Here is a 17,621-nt window from a genome sequence, read left to right on the forward strand (position 1 = left end):
GCGGGAGTGGGAGGGAGGCCAAGGTTTGGCCGCGGGGGAAGTAGTGGAGGGCGTGCGGGTAGTGAAGGTAGGCTGAGGGTTGGGTCTTGGAATATAGGGACCCTGCAGGGCAAGTCCATAGAGCTTGTGAAGACCCTTAGGAAGAGAAGGATCAATATTGCGTGTGTTCAGGAGACCAAGTGGGTAGGGTCTAAGGCTAGGGATGTGGATGGTTACAAGCTGTGGTACTCTGGGAGCGAGAGGCGTAGGAATGGAGTTGGCATCTTAGTGGATGAAGAGCTTAGAGGTCAGGTAGTAGAGGTGAAGAGGATCAATGATAGGTTGATGACTATTAAGTTGGTCATTTGGGGGTTTACCCTGAACGTGTGTAGTGCCTATGCACCGCAAGTGGGATCGGAGGGGGAGGAGAAAATGCGATTTTGGGAGGCCTTGGAGGAGGTGGTGAGAGGCGTGCCAAGCTCGGAGAAGATTGTTGTAGCAGGAGATTTCAACGGGCACATCGGGGCGCTACCGGGAGGCTTTGGTGATGTGCATGGTGGTTTTGGTTTTGGGGAGAGAAATGAGGAGGGGGCTACCCTACTGGAGTTTGCGAGGTCCTTTGGGCTGGTGGTGGTGAACTCGGGCTTCCCGAAGAAGGACGAGCACCTGATCACCTTTCGGAGCGCGGTAGCCAGGACCCAGATTGACTTTGTGTTGCTTAGGAAAAGGGATAGGGCGTGGTGTAAGGATTGTAAGGTCATCCCGAGTGAGAACCTTTCGACCCAACATAGGCTCTTGGTTATGGATTTGGGTATAAAGAAGAATAGAAAGAGGAGAAGTAGGGAGTGTAGACCTAGAATTAAGTGGGGCGGCTTGACGCCAGTGAAGGCGTGGGAGATAGGGGAGAAGTTGGCAGGAATGGGGGTGTGGGAGTGTAGGGGAGACGTGGATAGTATGTGGGATAGGGCGGCTAGGTGCATCAGGGAGAATGCAAGTGAGGTGTTGGGGGTTTCTAGGGGCCGGGCCGGGCACCATCAGGGAGATTAGTGGTGGAATAAAGAGGTGGAAAAGAAAGTGGGGACCAAGAAAGGGGCGTATGCCAAGTTGGTGGAGAGTAAGGACGAAGAGGAGAAGCGGGTAAACAGGAAAGAGTACAAGCTAGCGAGGAAGGAGGCTAAGTAAGCAGTCACGGCAGCTAAGACGGCCGCCTTTGAGAGCCTGTATGCAGGGTTACAGGGGAAGGGAGGGGAGAAAAAGTTGTTTAGACTCGCTAAGGCTAGGGAGAGGAAGGGTCGTGACCTCGATCAGGTGAGATGCATTAAGGGGGAGGACGGTAGAGTGTTGGTGGAAGACGGCCACATTAAGAATAGATGGCAGTCGTACTTTCATAGGCTCTTGAATGACGAAGGGGATAGAGCTATTGTGTTAGGGGAACTGGAGCACTCAGAGGAGTGTCGGGATTTTAGCTATTGTAGACGTTTTAAGGTAAAAGAGGTTAGACAGGCTGTTCGCAGAATGCGAAGGGGTAGGGCGACGGGGCCGGATGAGATACCGGCCGAGTTTTGGAAGTTCGTTGGAGAGGCTGGTCTGAGGTGGTTGACGGGATTGTTTAATGAAATCTTCAAGACGGCAAAGATGCCCGAGGCTTGGAGGTGGAGCACCATGATACCTCTCTATAAGAATAAGGGGGACATCCAGAGTTGCAACAACTATAGGGGTATTAAGTTATTGAGTCACTCTATGAAAATCTGGGAGAGAGTGGTCGAGGTGAGGCTGAGACGGATAGTGTCTATTTCAGAAAACCAGTTTGGATTTATGCCTGGCCGCTCGACGACGGAGGCAATTCACCTGGTACGGAGGTTGGTGGAACAGTATAGGGAGAGGAAGAAGGACCTGCACATGGTGTTTATCGACCTGGAGAAGGCCTACGACAAAGTCCCTAGGGAGGTGCTTTGGAGATGCTTGGAGGTGAGGGGAGTACCGCTGGCATATATCAGAGCAATCAAGGATATGTATGATGGAGCGAAAACTAAGGTGAGGACGGCGGGAGGAGACTCAGAACATTTCACGGTCCGGACAGGGTTGCATCAGGGATCTACTCTTAGTCCCTTTTTGTTTGCAGTGGTAATGGATGTGTTGACGCGGCGTATTCAAGGGGAGGTGCCGTGGTGTATGCTTTTTGCAGACGATGTAGTTCTGATAGCTGAGACCCGAGAGGGTGTGAGCGACAAATTAGAGGTGTGGAGGCAAACCCTTGAGTATAAAGGGTTCAGGGTGAGCAGAAGCAAGACAGAGTATGTGGAATGCAAGTTTAATGACATGAGGAGGGAGAACGAGGTAGTAGTGAAGCTGGAATCACAGGAGGTAGGTAAGAGGAAGAGTTTCAAGTATCTCGGGTCCGTGATCCAGAGTAACGGTGAGATTGATGAGGATGTCTCGCACCGTATTGGGGCGGGATGGATGAAGTGGAAGCTCGCGTCGGGGGTGCTGTGTGATAAGAAGGTGCCGCCTAAGCTTAAATGCAAATTCTACAGGGCGGTAGTCCGTCCGGCCATGTTGTATGGAGCGGAGTGTTGGCCAGTGAAGAACTCCCACATCCAAAAGATGAGGGTGGCAGAAATGCGGATGTTGCGCTGGATGTGTGGGCTGACTAGAGGGGATAGAGTTCGGAATGAGAACATCCGGGAGAAGGTTGGTGTGACACCAGTGGAGTGCAAGATGCGGGAAGCCCGATTGAGATGGTTCGGACACGTGAAGAGGAGGGGCATGGATGTCCCGGTCCGTAGGTGTGAGAGGCTAGCGTTGGATGGGTTTAAGCGGGGTAGGGGTAGGCCGAAGAAGTACTGGGGTGAGGTGATTAGGCGAGACATGGAGCAGTTACAGCTCACCGAGGACATGACCCTAGATAGGAAGGTCTGGAGGACGCGAATCAGGGCAGAGGACTAGGGCCAGCCTGAGTCGCTAGTGTAGGGAACTACTTGGTGGGGGTTTATGCATGTTAGGAGTCCGTGTCCCATGTTTTATTATGGATCTGTGTGTTTTCCTTTGTTTTAGATTACTTATGGGTGCCGTATTTATGTTATGTAATCTTGTAACCTTGTGTTATGCTTTACTATGTGTTTGTGTGGTACCGCGTGTCTTGAGCCGGGGGTCTATCGGAAACAGCCTTTCTACTTCTTCAGAGGTAGAGGTATGGACTGCGTACATCCTACCCCCCCAGACCCCACCAGGTGGGAATACACTGGGTTTGTTGTTGTTACTCTCTTATTGATTTGCCTTTGACAGTTTATTGGTAGGGCAAGCGTCTTTTACTTGGTCCAGATAAGAGGACTCTTCTTCCAAATCAAAACTAGATAGATTCCTTGTGTCCACACTTCTTGGGAGGAGTTGGCTCCCAATCTGATCCAAATTCCTCTTCCAAGATTAGTTCCAGATCATTCTCGTAGTTTATTGGATTGTAGCAAAGGTAGAAGGACGAAGTCTCCTTTCATATTTGAGAACATGTGGTTAAGAGTGGATGATTTCAAGGATAGAGTGGCTGGATGGTGGAGCAGTTATGCGGTGGAGGGGAGGCCTTCTTTGAGGCTTGCCTAAAAGATGAGATTGCTCAAGAAACACTTGAGGGAATGGAATAAAGAAGTGTTTGGTTGGGTAGAGGTAAAGATGAGGGAGATTATGATTGAAGTGGGAAGTTGGAGAGGTTTGAAGTGGGAAGCTAGAAGTGAGGGAGAAAGAAAGAAAACTGAGGTTGAAAAAGGAACTAAAGGAGTTGGCTCTTAAGAGATTAGTTGGAGAAAAAAATTGAGGGCGTTGTGGTTGGAGGAAGAGGATTCTAGTACAAAGTTATTTGACAGCTGCTTTATTCAACCCATTTTACAAAGAACATGGTGTAATTATGATGGTTCAAAAAATTTACACCAATTTAGAAATTGAACCTCATGAAAGGCCATCGGTTGAAACGTGTTGTGCTAGCATAGTACCTAAAGCCAGGAGTTTATATAACATGTATCAAGTTATGGAACATAATATTGCGCCAGTCGAACCTCCTACTTTTAGACATAGATATGATGATTTCGATGATGAGATGGGTGAAGAACTTGGTCTTCAATATTGTAGCAGTAATGATTTTGATTCATATATTTCTCAGGATCAGGAATGTATTAGAGATGCAAATGGACAACAACAACTTTTAGGATGGTGGAAGACCCGTACCAAACAATTTCCAAAACTATCAAGGGTGGTTCGAGATTTACTAGCAAGTCAAGCTTCTTCAGTCGCATCGGAGCAAGCTTTTAGTGCAGGAAGATTTATGATTGAAGATCATCGATATTCGTTGGCGAAGGATAGTTTGGAAATTTCGATATTATTTAGAGATTGGATTAATGCCGAAAGAAGAAATTTTGGGCTCCCAAAATTACCGCCCCAGATTGAAGACGAAATAGATGAAATATTTTAGGAGAATAGTGATGATGGAATGGAAGCAATGGAAGAACAAGGAAAAAGACCAATTCCGGAAAATATAGAAATAGATAACTTACATATAGAATATTATGGACATTATAGATATTAAGATTCTAGAGTACAGATCTAATTCAAACAGAAGCCTTCCTAGAAGTTGGCTGCGTAGATTAGATTCTCTTTTAATATTTATAATAAATGTACAACGTAATGTATTAAATTTGAATAAATATAAATTTTTCCAAGGTTATGTAATAAAAAGTTAATGTTATGAATTAAACTTATAACTATTTTAAAAATTATATATCAAGTTGATGTTAACTTTTTTTAGCATAACTTTATAATTATATTAATAAAATAATTTAAATTATTAAGATAATTATATACTTTTAATTTTTTTAAAGTTAAAAAGTAAATGTTATAACTATTCATACATTATTTTATTATAAAAGTCATAACATTAATAAAAAATTAAACAACAGTGAGATGCAAATAGTAAAACGCTGGAACTCCGGTTTCCATACCGGTCCGACACGGTACCGCACCGGTGACAACCGGACCGGGGTGGAAGGACCATATTTTCCAGTGGTACCGGTTCCGATTGTACCAGTTCTGGTATAATACACCGGACACTCTTTCCGGTACCGGATCCGATTCCGGTAATACCGTTCCGGTTGTTCCGTTCCGATTCGTTGCCGGGCTTAAGTATAAGGCACGTTTGGTAGCAAAAGGATTCCACGTTTGGTAGCAAAAGGATTCACTCAAACTTAAGCGATTAACTATCTTGAGACATTTGCTCCAGTTGCCAAATTGAATTCAAGAAGGGTTCTTCTGACCATTGCGGCCAACCTTGATTAGCCCCTCCAACAACTAGACGTGAAGAATTCATTCTTGAATGGAAAACTCGAAGAAGAAGTCTACATGGACCCTCCTTCAGGTTTTGAAGAAAGGTATGAAACTAGAGTGTACAAGCTAAAGAAATCTCTCTACGGGCTCAAACAATCTCCAAGAGCTTGGTTTGAGAGGTTTACTCAGTTTGTGGAAAAACAAGGGTACACTTAAGGGAAAGCAGATAATACCATGTTCATTCGACATTCTCTTGAAGGAATGACAACTATTCCGATAGTGTATGTTGATGATATTATACTTACAGGAGATGACTTGTCCGAAATGGAGAATTTAAAGAAACAGTTGGCCTCGGAGTTTGAGATTAAAGATCTAGGCCAGTTGAAATATTTTCTTGGCATAGAAGTAGCGAGATCCAAAAGAAGGCATTATGGTGTCACAAAGAAAGTATGTACTAGATCTTCTAAGAGAGATGGGAATAAGTGGTTGTCGTCCAGCTGAAACACCCATTGATACGAATATAAAATTCAAAAATAAAGAAGGAAATTCAGTTGAACACAGTCAATATCAAAGACTAGTGGGGAAGTTGATCTACTTGTCACATACTCGACCTTGTAAGCTTAGTCAGACGGCCTATGCACTCTCTAAAGGAAGAGCACCAAGAAGCGGTCTATAGGATCCTAAGATATCTTAAAAGTTCTCCGGGGAAAGGATTGTTTTTCAGAAAAAGTTAACATAGGGGCATTGAAAGCTTTACAGATGCAGACTGGGCAGGTTCTACTACTGACAGGAGGTCTACATCTAGATATTGTACATTTATCTGGGGAAATCTTGTGACTTGGAGTAAAAAGCAGAATGTTGTAGCCCGCAGCAGTGCTGAAGCTGAATACCGATCTATGGCCTATGGGATTTGTGAAATGATTTGGCTCAAGAAAATGGCGGAAGAACTCAAAAAACCATTTGGTTTACCAATGAAGTTGTACTGTGACAATAAAGTGGCCATAAGTATTGCTCACAATCCAATTCAACATGATAGAACAAAACATGAAGTGGATAGGCACTTCATAAAAGAGAAGATTGAAGAAGGAAGTGTGTGCATGCCTTTTGTCCCAACAAAACAGCAAATTGCAGATATTTTCACAAAAAGCTTGTTTAAATCAAAATTTGAAATTCTTGTAAGCAAGTTAGGCATGACATATTTACATGCCAACTTGAGGGGGAGTGTAGATTTGTGAATATTTAAGATTGATTTTGTAGGATCTTAATTGATCTAATAAAATCATATCTAATTTATTGTAGATAGTTTAGGCAATTAGATCAAAAAGATCACACCTTGATAGCCATATCTGCTGGAATCAAGAGATTTGATTCGGTTATGTTTGCTTTCCTGTACCAATCTTACACAGGTATTGTAGGTGTATTAAGGTTGAGGAAGTGACGTGTGTTATTAGTAAAATGAGCAACGCAAGAACAACCGGACTTGATGAGATTCTGATGGAGTTTTGGAAGAGCACAGACAATGCAGGCACGGAGTGGTTGACTAGTTTGTTCAATGTCATTTTAAAGACAACTAAGATGCCCGAAGAATGGAGGTGGGGTACAATGGTCCTGTTGACCATGAACAAGGGCAATATCCAAAATTGTAATAATTACCGGGGTATCAAGCTATTAAGCATACTAAGTTTGGGAGAGAGTGGTGGAGATGAAAGTGAAGAGGTGTGTCTATTTTCGAGAACTAGTTTGGATTCATGTTGGGGCGATTTACTACAGAAGCGAGGAGACTGATTGAGAAATACCAAGAATGGAAATACCAAGAAAGGAAAAAGGACTTACATATGGAGTTTATTAACCTTGAGCAGGCCTACGACAAAATTCTGAAAGAAGTATTTCGAGATGCTTGGAGGCTATAGGTAGTACAAGCGACTTACATTGGGCAATAAAGGACATTGTATGATGGAGCTAAAACGCGAGTTAAAATAGTAGGAGGCGACTCAAAACACTTCCATGTGGAATTGGAGTTACACCAGGGATCAGCTCTTAGTCCATTCCTCTTTGCCTTGGTAATGGATGAATTGATGTAGTGCATACAAGATAAGTTCCTTGGTGTATGCTACTTGTGAATAACATAATACTGCTTGATGAGACGTGTAGCACAGTTAATGATAGATTGGAGGTGTGGAGAAAAACTCTAAAAGTTAAAAGGTTTAGGTTGAGCAGGCCCAAAACAAAGTATTTGGCGTGCAGATTCAATGAGAGGTTGTACGAGGCAAGTGTGGAAGTGTGGCTGGACACACAAACTATCACTAAAAGCGACAGTTTCAAGTAAATTCACTCTATATTATCCGAGGTAGTGGAGACATCAACGATGATATCACACACATCATACTAGTGCGACATGGAGAAGTAGAGGCTTGCCTCCGAAGTCTTGTCTGACAAAAAGATACCACCAAAACTTAAAGGTAAGTTTTATAGAGTAGTAGTTAGACTGGCGTTATATGGGGCAAAGTGTTGTCCAGTCAAAAACTCCCATGTTCAAAAGAACCATGTTGCAGATATGAGGATGTTGAGGTGAATCTGTGAGCACACTAGGTATGACAGGATCAAGAATGAGGTTATTCAAGATAAGGTGGGAGTGACCTCCATGGTGGACAAGATGAGGGAAGCGAGATTGAGATGATTTGGACATGTGAAAAGGCGAGGTACATACGCCCCAGTAAGGAGGTGCGAGAGGTTGGATATAGTAGGTACGAGAAGGATAAAGGTAGGCCGAAGAAGTATTGGGGAGAGGTGATTAGACAAGACATGGTGCATCTTCAGGTTACCGAGAACATGACCTTAGATAAGAGGATATGGAGGACGCGTATTAGAGTAGATGGTTAGTCGCGTATGAGTGTTGTCTTGCTTAAGGGTTTAGGCTTCTTGGTGTTTGTCATGTATGATCTTAGGCGTATTTATACTCAAATGTCATTATATATGCACACTTAGCTTAGTTTTGAGGACTTCCTGATGTGCTTAATGAGTTATTAAGGTTATAATTGTGTATTTATGTGTTAAAGAACATGTTTAGAGTGTTTAAGGTGCTTTTGAAACAAGTTACGAATCAAAATGATCAAATGGAGTTTAGACGAGAAAACTAGTGGTGTTAGCTTGAGATATGCTTGTTCTAGAGTACTTTATAATGAGCTCTATTGTGTTGTATGAACTAATGTTTGTTATTTGATGTTGTAGGAGACCATTGGAGGTGTTTTCGAAGCTAATTGAATCCTACAAAAAAGTCATAAGAAGTGAGGAAACAAGGATCCAACGCACGAGAAGATAGGAGCTTAAACGAAGCAAATCCTCCCCTTTGTGGGAGTGCATTGCGCTGCACCCCTTGAAGCAAGGTATAAGGTGTGCGCCGCACCCCTAGGGCAACCCCTCACTGCCTCACCCTTGCTTTGGGTGGGTGCCGCACCCCTAAAAGCCAGTCTTTGGCCTCGCGGCGCGAGGCAACTCCCGAAACATCCAAAAGTCGATTTTTATGTCCTTAAGTAAAGGGCAATGTTGTCAATGCATATATTTTATGTTGGGCTACCTATGGACGACCTAAAACACTATAAAAAGAGTACTTAGTCACAAGTACCCCACATCTTTGGATCAATACACGAATTGAAGAGGAGGCAAGACATCAAAGAGCTCAAACTAGGGTTCTGTGCTCCTTAACTTTACTTTATTGTAGTTTTACTTTATGAACTCATCTATGGCGATACTTTGTAAGACTATGAGTGGCTAAACACCCTCATCTAGGATTGAGTCTACTAAAATGATTGTTTAATTATAATTTTATAGTTGGTTTATATGCTTATCAAGTATGTGATTGTTCTTGCGTTCTTCGTTTACTATTCTAAAGCGTCATGAACTTTAGAATAGATATAAGTCCCAAAACGAATTTGACCATAGGACTGGAGGGACGGAATGAAGAATGTAAAGAGTGGATCATGTCTTTAATCGTTAGATATTATTTGTTAAAGGATGATTTGAGGTTAGGATAGAGATATACCTAAACACTATACTTGGTTAATAAAATAGGAAGATAGCTTAATGCATCCAATTTAAATACTCAAATCCCCATTCAACGATGTAGTTGTGAGATTAATTTTGGGTAGATAACTTAGAAGATGACTATTCCCAAGATATAATAACAACCTCGTAGATCAACAATCACAATAAACACCAACACCAACTAGAAACCATGGTTATGCATGAATGTGTAGTAAGTCTCAACCCCGGAAGCTCTCCATATATCATTTACAATCCAAATTTCATACTGTTATGATTTCTTATTACTTTTTGGTTACAAGCACACTTATTTAATATCATTAGTAACTCTAGAATTAGATTGCTTGCTAAACACTAAGTCCATGTGGGATTGATATTCAATTCAAAAAAGCCACTATATTACTTGCACAACCACGTATACTTGCGCGTGCGATAGGACACAACAGGGTACTAGCCATAGAATAGTTGTTTAGGGTTTAGCCGAAGATGTTGAGGCGAAGCTGATCCCTGCTCATGATATCTATCATATTGCTGTTGTTTATTGTGTTTTAATTATTGAACTATTTTATGGTTGATCATTGCTTCTTTCTGGTAAACACTTGAGCCGAGGGCTTTCGAAAACAGCCTCTTTACCTTCTCGAGGTAGTGGTAAGGTCCGCATATACTTTACCCTTCCCAAACCTCACTTGTGGAATTTCACTAGATATGTTTTTGTTCTTGTTGTAATCTCTCCCTACCGTTAAGCCACTGGGATCCAAACAAAAGATAGAAGGAGTGAGACAAGCTATACCCGTTTTCTGTCACTCCAAACTTTGTTCTTTATGTCCCTAACTGTCCTTTAAATTTTGCATCTATCAGTCATTTGACTTGTGCCCTAAATTAGGCTATATTATTTCTTGATGATTCTTCTATTATGCAAGATCTCAGTAAGGGACGCGCAGAACTTAAATCAAACGGCCTCTACTACCTTAACTATCCTAATTCTTCTATAGCATGTTCCAATTATAGATCCTCCATACTTGGCCCACCAACATTTGGGATATCCGCATTTATTCAAGCTACACAAAATGGTGTCTAGTCTATCAAGTTTGTCCACATTAGATTGTGAGTTGTGTCAATATGGGAAACACACCTGCACTACCTTCCTACTAGTGCTAATAGTTGTGTATAATTATTTTTTCATTAGTACATTGTGATATTTAGGGTCCTAAAAGAGTCTATTCAACCTTATGTTTTCATTATTTTGTTAATGTCATTTGAACTCATAAAACCCGTCCTATTTAGATAAAAAGCCAAAGGAGGAATTTTTTTTTATTTTTTTTTTGGATAAGGTAACATAAAAGCCAAAGGAAGAAAAATATAGTGTGGAACATGACCTAGCCGGCAGCAATAGCCGAGCTAAAGTTGGCGAAAGGGATGATTAAACAAAAATGTACTTGTTTTCTACATTCGAGAGTTTTGGCCTAAACCACAAAATGAGTTTGGCACTTCTATTGGTACTTTTCGTAGTGACAATTCCTTAAAATACCTATCCTCGGCAGCTTATGACTCAAATAGGAATTATTCATCAAGACATCTTGTCCATACACCCCTCAGCAAAATTTCATATAATAAAGGAAGAATAGGCACCTCAATGAGACTACTAGAGCTTTCAATCCCATGTTTAGCTATGTTTTTTGGCAATGCAATTCTCACATATTACTACTTCATTAATTGAATTCCATCATCTTCCCTTCAAAATCATATTCCTTATTCAACATTATTTCCTTGGTCACCACTATCTCTATTCCCCTGTCTTTGGGAGCAACTATTTTGTTCATAATGTAGCCCAAACGGAAGATAATTAGCCCCTCTTGCTCCCAAATGTGTTTTTCTTGGTTATTCTCAAGTTCAGAAGGGTATTGTTGTTGTCCACCCAAACTTTGTCGATGTCTTATTCAATCAATGTCGTATTTTGAGTCTCGGCCTTACTTTGCATCTTCTTCAGATCTTCCTAATATCTTTGAGGTCTTCTTACCTGTGCCCATTTTTTACATCTCCAACCATAGTACCACCACTCCTAACTCACCATCACCGTCCGCTTCCAGATCAGGTTCTGATCTAGACGATTCATATTCTGCACACTGAACCTATTACGAACGTGTGTACTCATAATACTTCAAAAAGGTATATGATCCACTCATAATACTAACCCTTATCATACCTTTATAAATTATCATTGTCTATTATCACCCTATTATGTCTTTGTATCATCTTTATCATTTGTTTCCGTCCTCGAGTCCTTAAGTCTATAGGTAACGCACTTTCTCAACCCGGCACATGCTATGATTGACGAGATGTTTGCTTTACATGCGAGTGGTACTTGGGATCTTGTTCCTTTTCCTTCAGGTAAATCTACCATTGGTTGTTGTGGTGTTTATGTAGTCAACATTGATTTGGACAATCAAGTTGATTGCCTTAAAGCTCACCTTTTTGCCAAAGGGTATACACAGATATTTGGGGTAATTTGGGCTTGATTATCATAATACTCTCTCCATGGATAAAATAGCATTTATCTGTCTTACTCTATCAATGGTTGTTGCCAACCATGGGTCACTTTATTAGTTAGACATCCATGGTGATATTGATGATAACGTTTATATGGAGCAACCACCTAATTTTGTCGCTTAGGGGGAGCCTGGTAGCCTAGTATGTCGACTTCGTCGATCCCTCTATGTTATGAAACAATTTCCTTAATCCTGGTTTGGGAAGTTTAGCATAGTAATTCAAGAGTTCGCATGACTCGGAGTGAAGCTGATCACAATGTTTTATTGGCATTCCGCTCAAAATCTGTGTATTTATTTGAAAGTTTATGTTGACAGTAAAGTTATCATTAACAATAATTAGGATTGTATCACTACGTTAAAGCAAAAAGTCTTTCAGCATTTCGTGACTAAAGATCTCAACAGACTGAAGTATTTTCTAGGTATTAAGATTGTTCAACCTATATCAGGTATTGCTATATCACAATAAAAATATGGGTCAGACATTTTTTAGCAAACATGAATGATAGGGTGTATACCCATTGACACTCCTATGGTCCAAGACAGGGGGGAGCCACTTAGTCATCCTAAAAAATATAAGCCAATGGGTGGTAAGTTGAATTAGCTCTCCATAACTAGACCTGACATATCTTTTCGTGTGAGTGATACAAGTCAGTTTATGGATTCTCCCCTTTATAGTCATTGGGATGCAGTTGTCCACATTCTTTTATATATAAGTCAACTCCAAGCATAGAATTATTTTTCTAGAATTGAGGCCATGAGCAACCGTTACATCGTTGGATATATAGATGTTGATTTGGCAGGATCACCTTCTAATAGGTGCTCTATACCTGAATAATGTGTTTTAGCAGCGGTAATTTGGTGTCTTGGAAGAGTCCAAAACATGTGGTTGCTCGATCTAGTGTAGAAACAGAAATTGAGCAATGATTAACAACCTGTGACCCAGTTTGGATCAAACAATTGTTCAAAGGAATAAAATTTGAAGAAATCAATCTGAAGGAACTTGTGTGTGATAACCAAGAGACCCTTCATATTGCATCAAATTCAGTATGACATGAGAGAACTAAGCACATTGAAATTGACTGTCACTTTGTCAAAGAGGAGATACTTTCAGGAGATAACAACAGATTAGGCCCACAAATAGCCCAACCCGATACAGACAAAAAACAACAAAAAAACAAGGGCATCACTTTTGGAAAGTGTTGGAAACTTCATCTCCTTCACTCTCACTCATCTCCTCCATGTGAGATATGAAGCTAGAGCTCAATTATGAGAGGTCTAACACACAGCCCTCAGATGAACACTCATATGTTGAGATTTTGGATCATTCTTTATACTCTACAAAGAGAAAGCTACAGAGTTTTATGCCATTAGACATACTTGGGTCGATTTTATCCTAGACACCTAAATCTTTCACCAAATGCCATTAAATAGATTTTGTTGTAGACAATTCCAGTTAATATGGTGAGAAAACTCAAGGTGACTTTGTCAATACATATTTGAATTTAAATGGAGATGAATTTATTTTGTATGATGTTAGGCTAGAGATGAATTTAAATGGTGAAACATGGTAAGTGAGGATTCAAATTACCAACCCCAACTTTCTTGAGACTGGAGCGTAATCATTGTTTCTATAATTAAAGGTCAAACCAATGGCAAGTTTAAGCCGACAATATGGCTTTTATTTTGCTAAAATTATGCATGGAGTCCAACAATATAGCCTAAGAAAGAAGCATATGTGACAATCTATACTTTAATATAGGGTAAAAAGACAGAAAAAGAACTCTTAACATATCTAGTTCTTATTAGATACCTCTAGCATATCTAGTTCTTATCAGACACCTCTTGTACAACGCCGAGAGTAAGTTCATTCCTACTCAAACAAAAATTTGCACCAATAACCATTATTCCTTACCAACCACAACAATTGACTTAAAATTGTGGCAAGGTACCCAATAATTCTGAGTCCAAACACGTGCAACTCTTGTGCCCCACCCATCAACATTTAAACAACCTCAGTCCACAACCCAAAGGCTAAATTTCCCTAGTCCCTCTATCCAAATAAAATTCTTCCAAGTCACATCTGGTCAAAGTCATCCATCCAGTCATGCTTCACTTGAAGTCATTATTGTTTTATATTTTAAAGGAGTGGTTAGTCGCATTACTTTGTTTTTTTAATCAAAATAAGGTGCCACATTACTATTCTTTTAGAGTGCAAATCCAAAATATGGTTCCATGAAATCAACACAGCACTTGCTTCCTGATTAAGTAAACTGATATCAATCTTTCTTCTGCAATTTCATATCACCCAATAACTATAATTATAATTAGAGGGACAGTTGCAATAAGTAATACTAATTACAATTACTTAATATCAACCCTTTTACAGCAATCTTTATACTACCCAACTACTTTTATAATTACAATTAAGGAGACAGTTAACAAAAATGATGCTAATAATTAGAGAGATAAGGAGACAAAGTTCAACAAAAATTAATTATAATCAGAATAAACAATTGGTATTAAGGGAAGACCTGGGAACCATGAGAAGAAGATTTGAGGCGAGCAGTGAAGGTGCCGGCAGGGGAGAAATCGGAATCACCGAAGGCATGCTCCAGAGGGAACTGGATCTTTGAATCTGAATCGGGGACAGACCTCTTCCGGGTTGACTGAACGGAAGAAGGTGTTGCTGCGTTGACGTTATTGGGATCGGAACGGGATTGGGATCGGATTCCACCACCTTCGAGACCAAACTCTTCATCGTCGACGAGAAGTTCGTCCGACTGGAAGCCAAGAGACGTCGTAAGGATCAATAGCAGGAAGAAAACCGCTTCAACTATAGATTTGGTTCTCATTCTTGAAGTGCTTGTGACAAAGAAGAGAGAGAAGCAAACACGGTTTTTCTGACTGCGGACTAGCAGATGTAAACACAGGCAGGTAACGACTTCAGTAGTAGTTTACTGGAGAAAAATGAGGTAGTTTGGTGTGAGATACTAGTATAAATAGTCGCATGATAAAATAATAATTTTTAGATAAAAATTTTGGTGCTTCATTTGCTCGTCTAATTTGGATAACTTAATATTGAGATAAGTTATTTCATATATTTGGTGGTATAACAATCTACTCTAATTTATTCTTGGGATAAAGTCATGAAAAGACACAATTACTTTTCAAATCAAGGGAATAAAGTCATGAAAAGATACAATTACTTTTCAAATCCTTGATTTTCACTTTTCATATATATATATATATGCTCTGATACCAAAATAAGAGGCGATATAAAGATATTTCAATAAGAATAATAGAGGAGATTATAGATATTTCAAATGTATGTTATAAAAATTCTACTCAGTACTTCCTCTTTTCCTTTGTTTCTTCATGTTTATTATTCTTATATTCTATATTTTACCCAAAATTTTTAAATTTTTTTTATATTATCCGGTTCATCTCTTCCACTTAACCTATATTCTTAACGACTTACTTCTTTAACCATACCCCGAAAACTTTTATCTAGCATCTAACACCCGTCTTTTGTCTTATTCTGCAGATATTGCAGACTATCAAGGCTAAAATTCTTAGGAATTTATAGGTTAATCCATCGTTATTATTAAGAAATTAAGAGGTTAACCATATACTAAGGGTAATGAATTTAAACAAACATTGTTTAATTTATATGATGTACAGATATATATATATTTAAAAAAATCAAAAAAATAAAAACATATTTTTTATGGGGAAGTATAGAATAAATAAAAACTTATATGAAGTAACTGAGATAGAGGTTTCCCTTTCGGGAATCCCCTAGAGACTTTGGAAAATTCTTCAAACTTTATTATTCAATACACCTTATATATTACAAGAGTTGTTTTACACCCAGAAGAGGAGTTGGTTGGAGGAGGGTTTATACATAGGGAGGAAATTTTGTTCTGAAGTTTTTTGATCTACCTACTTCTACTAAGTTACAAGTCTTATATAGACTAAAGTAAGAAAAAAGGAGTAGACTAGGATCAAACTACGTGGCCTTGACAATATGGTCGACAGGTAAGGAAGAGATTCTTTAATAATGCAGGTCGGGTACACATTGGGCCCTATCGTCACATGCATTATTATTCCTCTTTTCCTGACGTGTGCTTCAACAGTTTTTTTTCTTTTAGAAAGTAATGCTAAAGGAAGGACTCACTCTGATAAGGACTTACTAACAAGACTCAAAGTGGGTATTCCCATATGGCACTCTTATCACGATAGTATTACAATATTTGTACTAATCACAATATTATTACAATACTTGTACCTTATTGTATCAATCTTCTTTATTACTTGTCTTTGTCTGCTTATGTGTCCAAGTTGTGCAGGGCTATGGTGTCGAAACTCATTCCAGAGTCATCATCTTCATAGGGATCCTAAGCATCTTGGAGAAGACTATCTTCAAATCTATCATCTTTATCGTCTGACGATCTTGGAATATTAATGTTTGTATTATCCATGTCTGGAACTACTCTATCTATGCTTGTACATGGCTTCTCTTTATTATCTATATGCTTATCTTGTTCTTGGCTACTAAAGAATTTTTCTAATGTATGTTTTACAATAATCTCAATTTGTTTATTCTTCTTTTTTGCCGTTAATGTCTTTTTTAAGGTACTAGTCTTATGTGATTTTGTTGAAGGTCCTGCTTCATCTTCACTTTTTGGCAAAGTGACAGCCCTTAACAGATTTAATTTGTCTTTACCAGTTACCGTTTAAACCGGACTAGCTGCACCAATATTCGGTACAGTGGATTTCTGAGCATTCAGAGGGGAATGCACACCCTTCTCATCTATTTTTTGTGGAGATGGATAACTCTGTGTTTGGGTACTTGCATGAGTCTTTTTTGTCTGAAATTTGCTAAGTCTGTCTTGTAGATTTTGTATTTGCTCCATGAGTCGAGAATTTTCTATAATAAGAGCCTCCTTCTAAAGATTTAATCTCTTGAAAGCTTCGGTCATTGAGGAGCAGTGGTCACATCTTTTTGAATGTTGTACTGAGGTATTTGGTTGGGATTTTGTCTTAAGGCGGGTGACAAGAAAAAATTAGGTCCAAGGTGTCCTCTTACATAATCTGAAGCTTCAGAAAAATCATTAAAACCTTTGTAAAGAGGGTTTTTTACACCTTTTATAGAGTCTATTACTTCTAACCAAGTCTGAAAAATTCCATTCGTCTTACCATGTATGATTACATAATATTTGAATTTAGGCTTACTTTTATTTGATATATATTGACATAAGGCATTCATAGCGGCTAAGAAATATTTGTGGTCTGGTTTATGGTGTGCTATCCACAGATTGTCTATCAGACATTTTTGGGGTCTGTCTAAAATATATTCTAGTCTTAGGTTAAACGAGTAATTACTGGGCGGAAAAGCAATTAAATTGAAAGGCCCAAAATCTATTCTCTCCAGTGGTTGCATGGAATTTTGGAGTTCTATAGAGTTTTGGGGTCTAAATCTAATATTTCCTAACATTGTCTGAAAATAAATGTCTTGAGATGAAGAAGACGTCATTCCCTTGCCCTTGTCTGTTGTATGTTGACTAGTTGGTCTCATGCTGAAACAAATATAAGCTTTGGTTAAACAGATTTTGTTTTTAATTGTAATCTACTTAATTGGTCTGCTAATTCATTTTCTTTACCTTTAATATATTCAAAAACAATGTTTTTATATACTAATATAGTATCCATAAAATTTAACCATCTTCTTCTACTACTAGCTTTATCATTTAT

At 39.4% G+C, this 17,621-nt stretch overlaps 1 protein-coding gene across 4 annotated transcripts in view; it reads right to left on the minus strand.

Annotated features, from left to right (window-relative positions):
- The window catches only part of LOC107870763 (ER membrane protein complex subunit 10), a 33,161-nt gene extending 18,222 nt beyond the window's left edge, over positions 1-14,939 (minus strand). For 2 of the 4 annotated variants that reach the window (XM_016717404.2, XM_016717402.2), the window contains exon 1: positions 14,399-14,871. In XM_016717404.2, coding sequence (XP_016572890.1) covers positions 14,399-14,719 — 321 coding nt within the window. In that variant the 5' untranslated portion in view covers positions 14,720-14,871. Of the gene's footprint in view, positions 1-14,398 lie in introns of all 4 variants that reach the window. The other 2 variants (XM_047413092.1, XM_016717403.2) reach the window with 2 other exon arrangements.
- Between the last annotated feature and the right edge of the window lie 2,682 nt (positions 14,940-17,621).

Source organism: Capsicum annuum, chromosome 5, assembly GCF_002878395.1.
Source record: "Capsicum annuum cultivar UCD-10X-F1 chromosome 5, UCD10Xv1.1, whole genome shotgun sequence".
Classification (NCBI taxonomy): domain Eukaryota; kingdom Viridiplantae; phylum Streptophyta; class Magnoliopsida; order Solanales; family Solanaceae; genus Capsicum; species Capsicum annuum.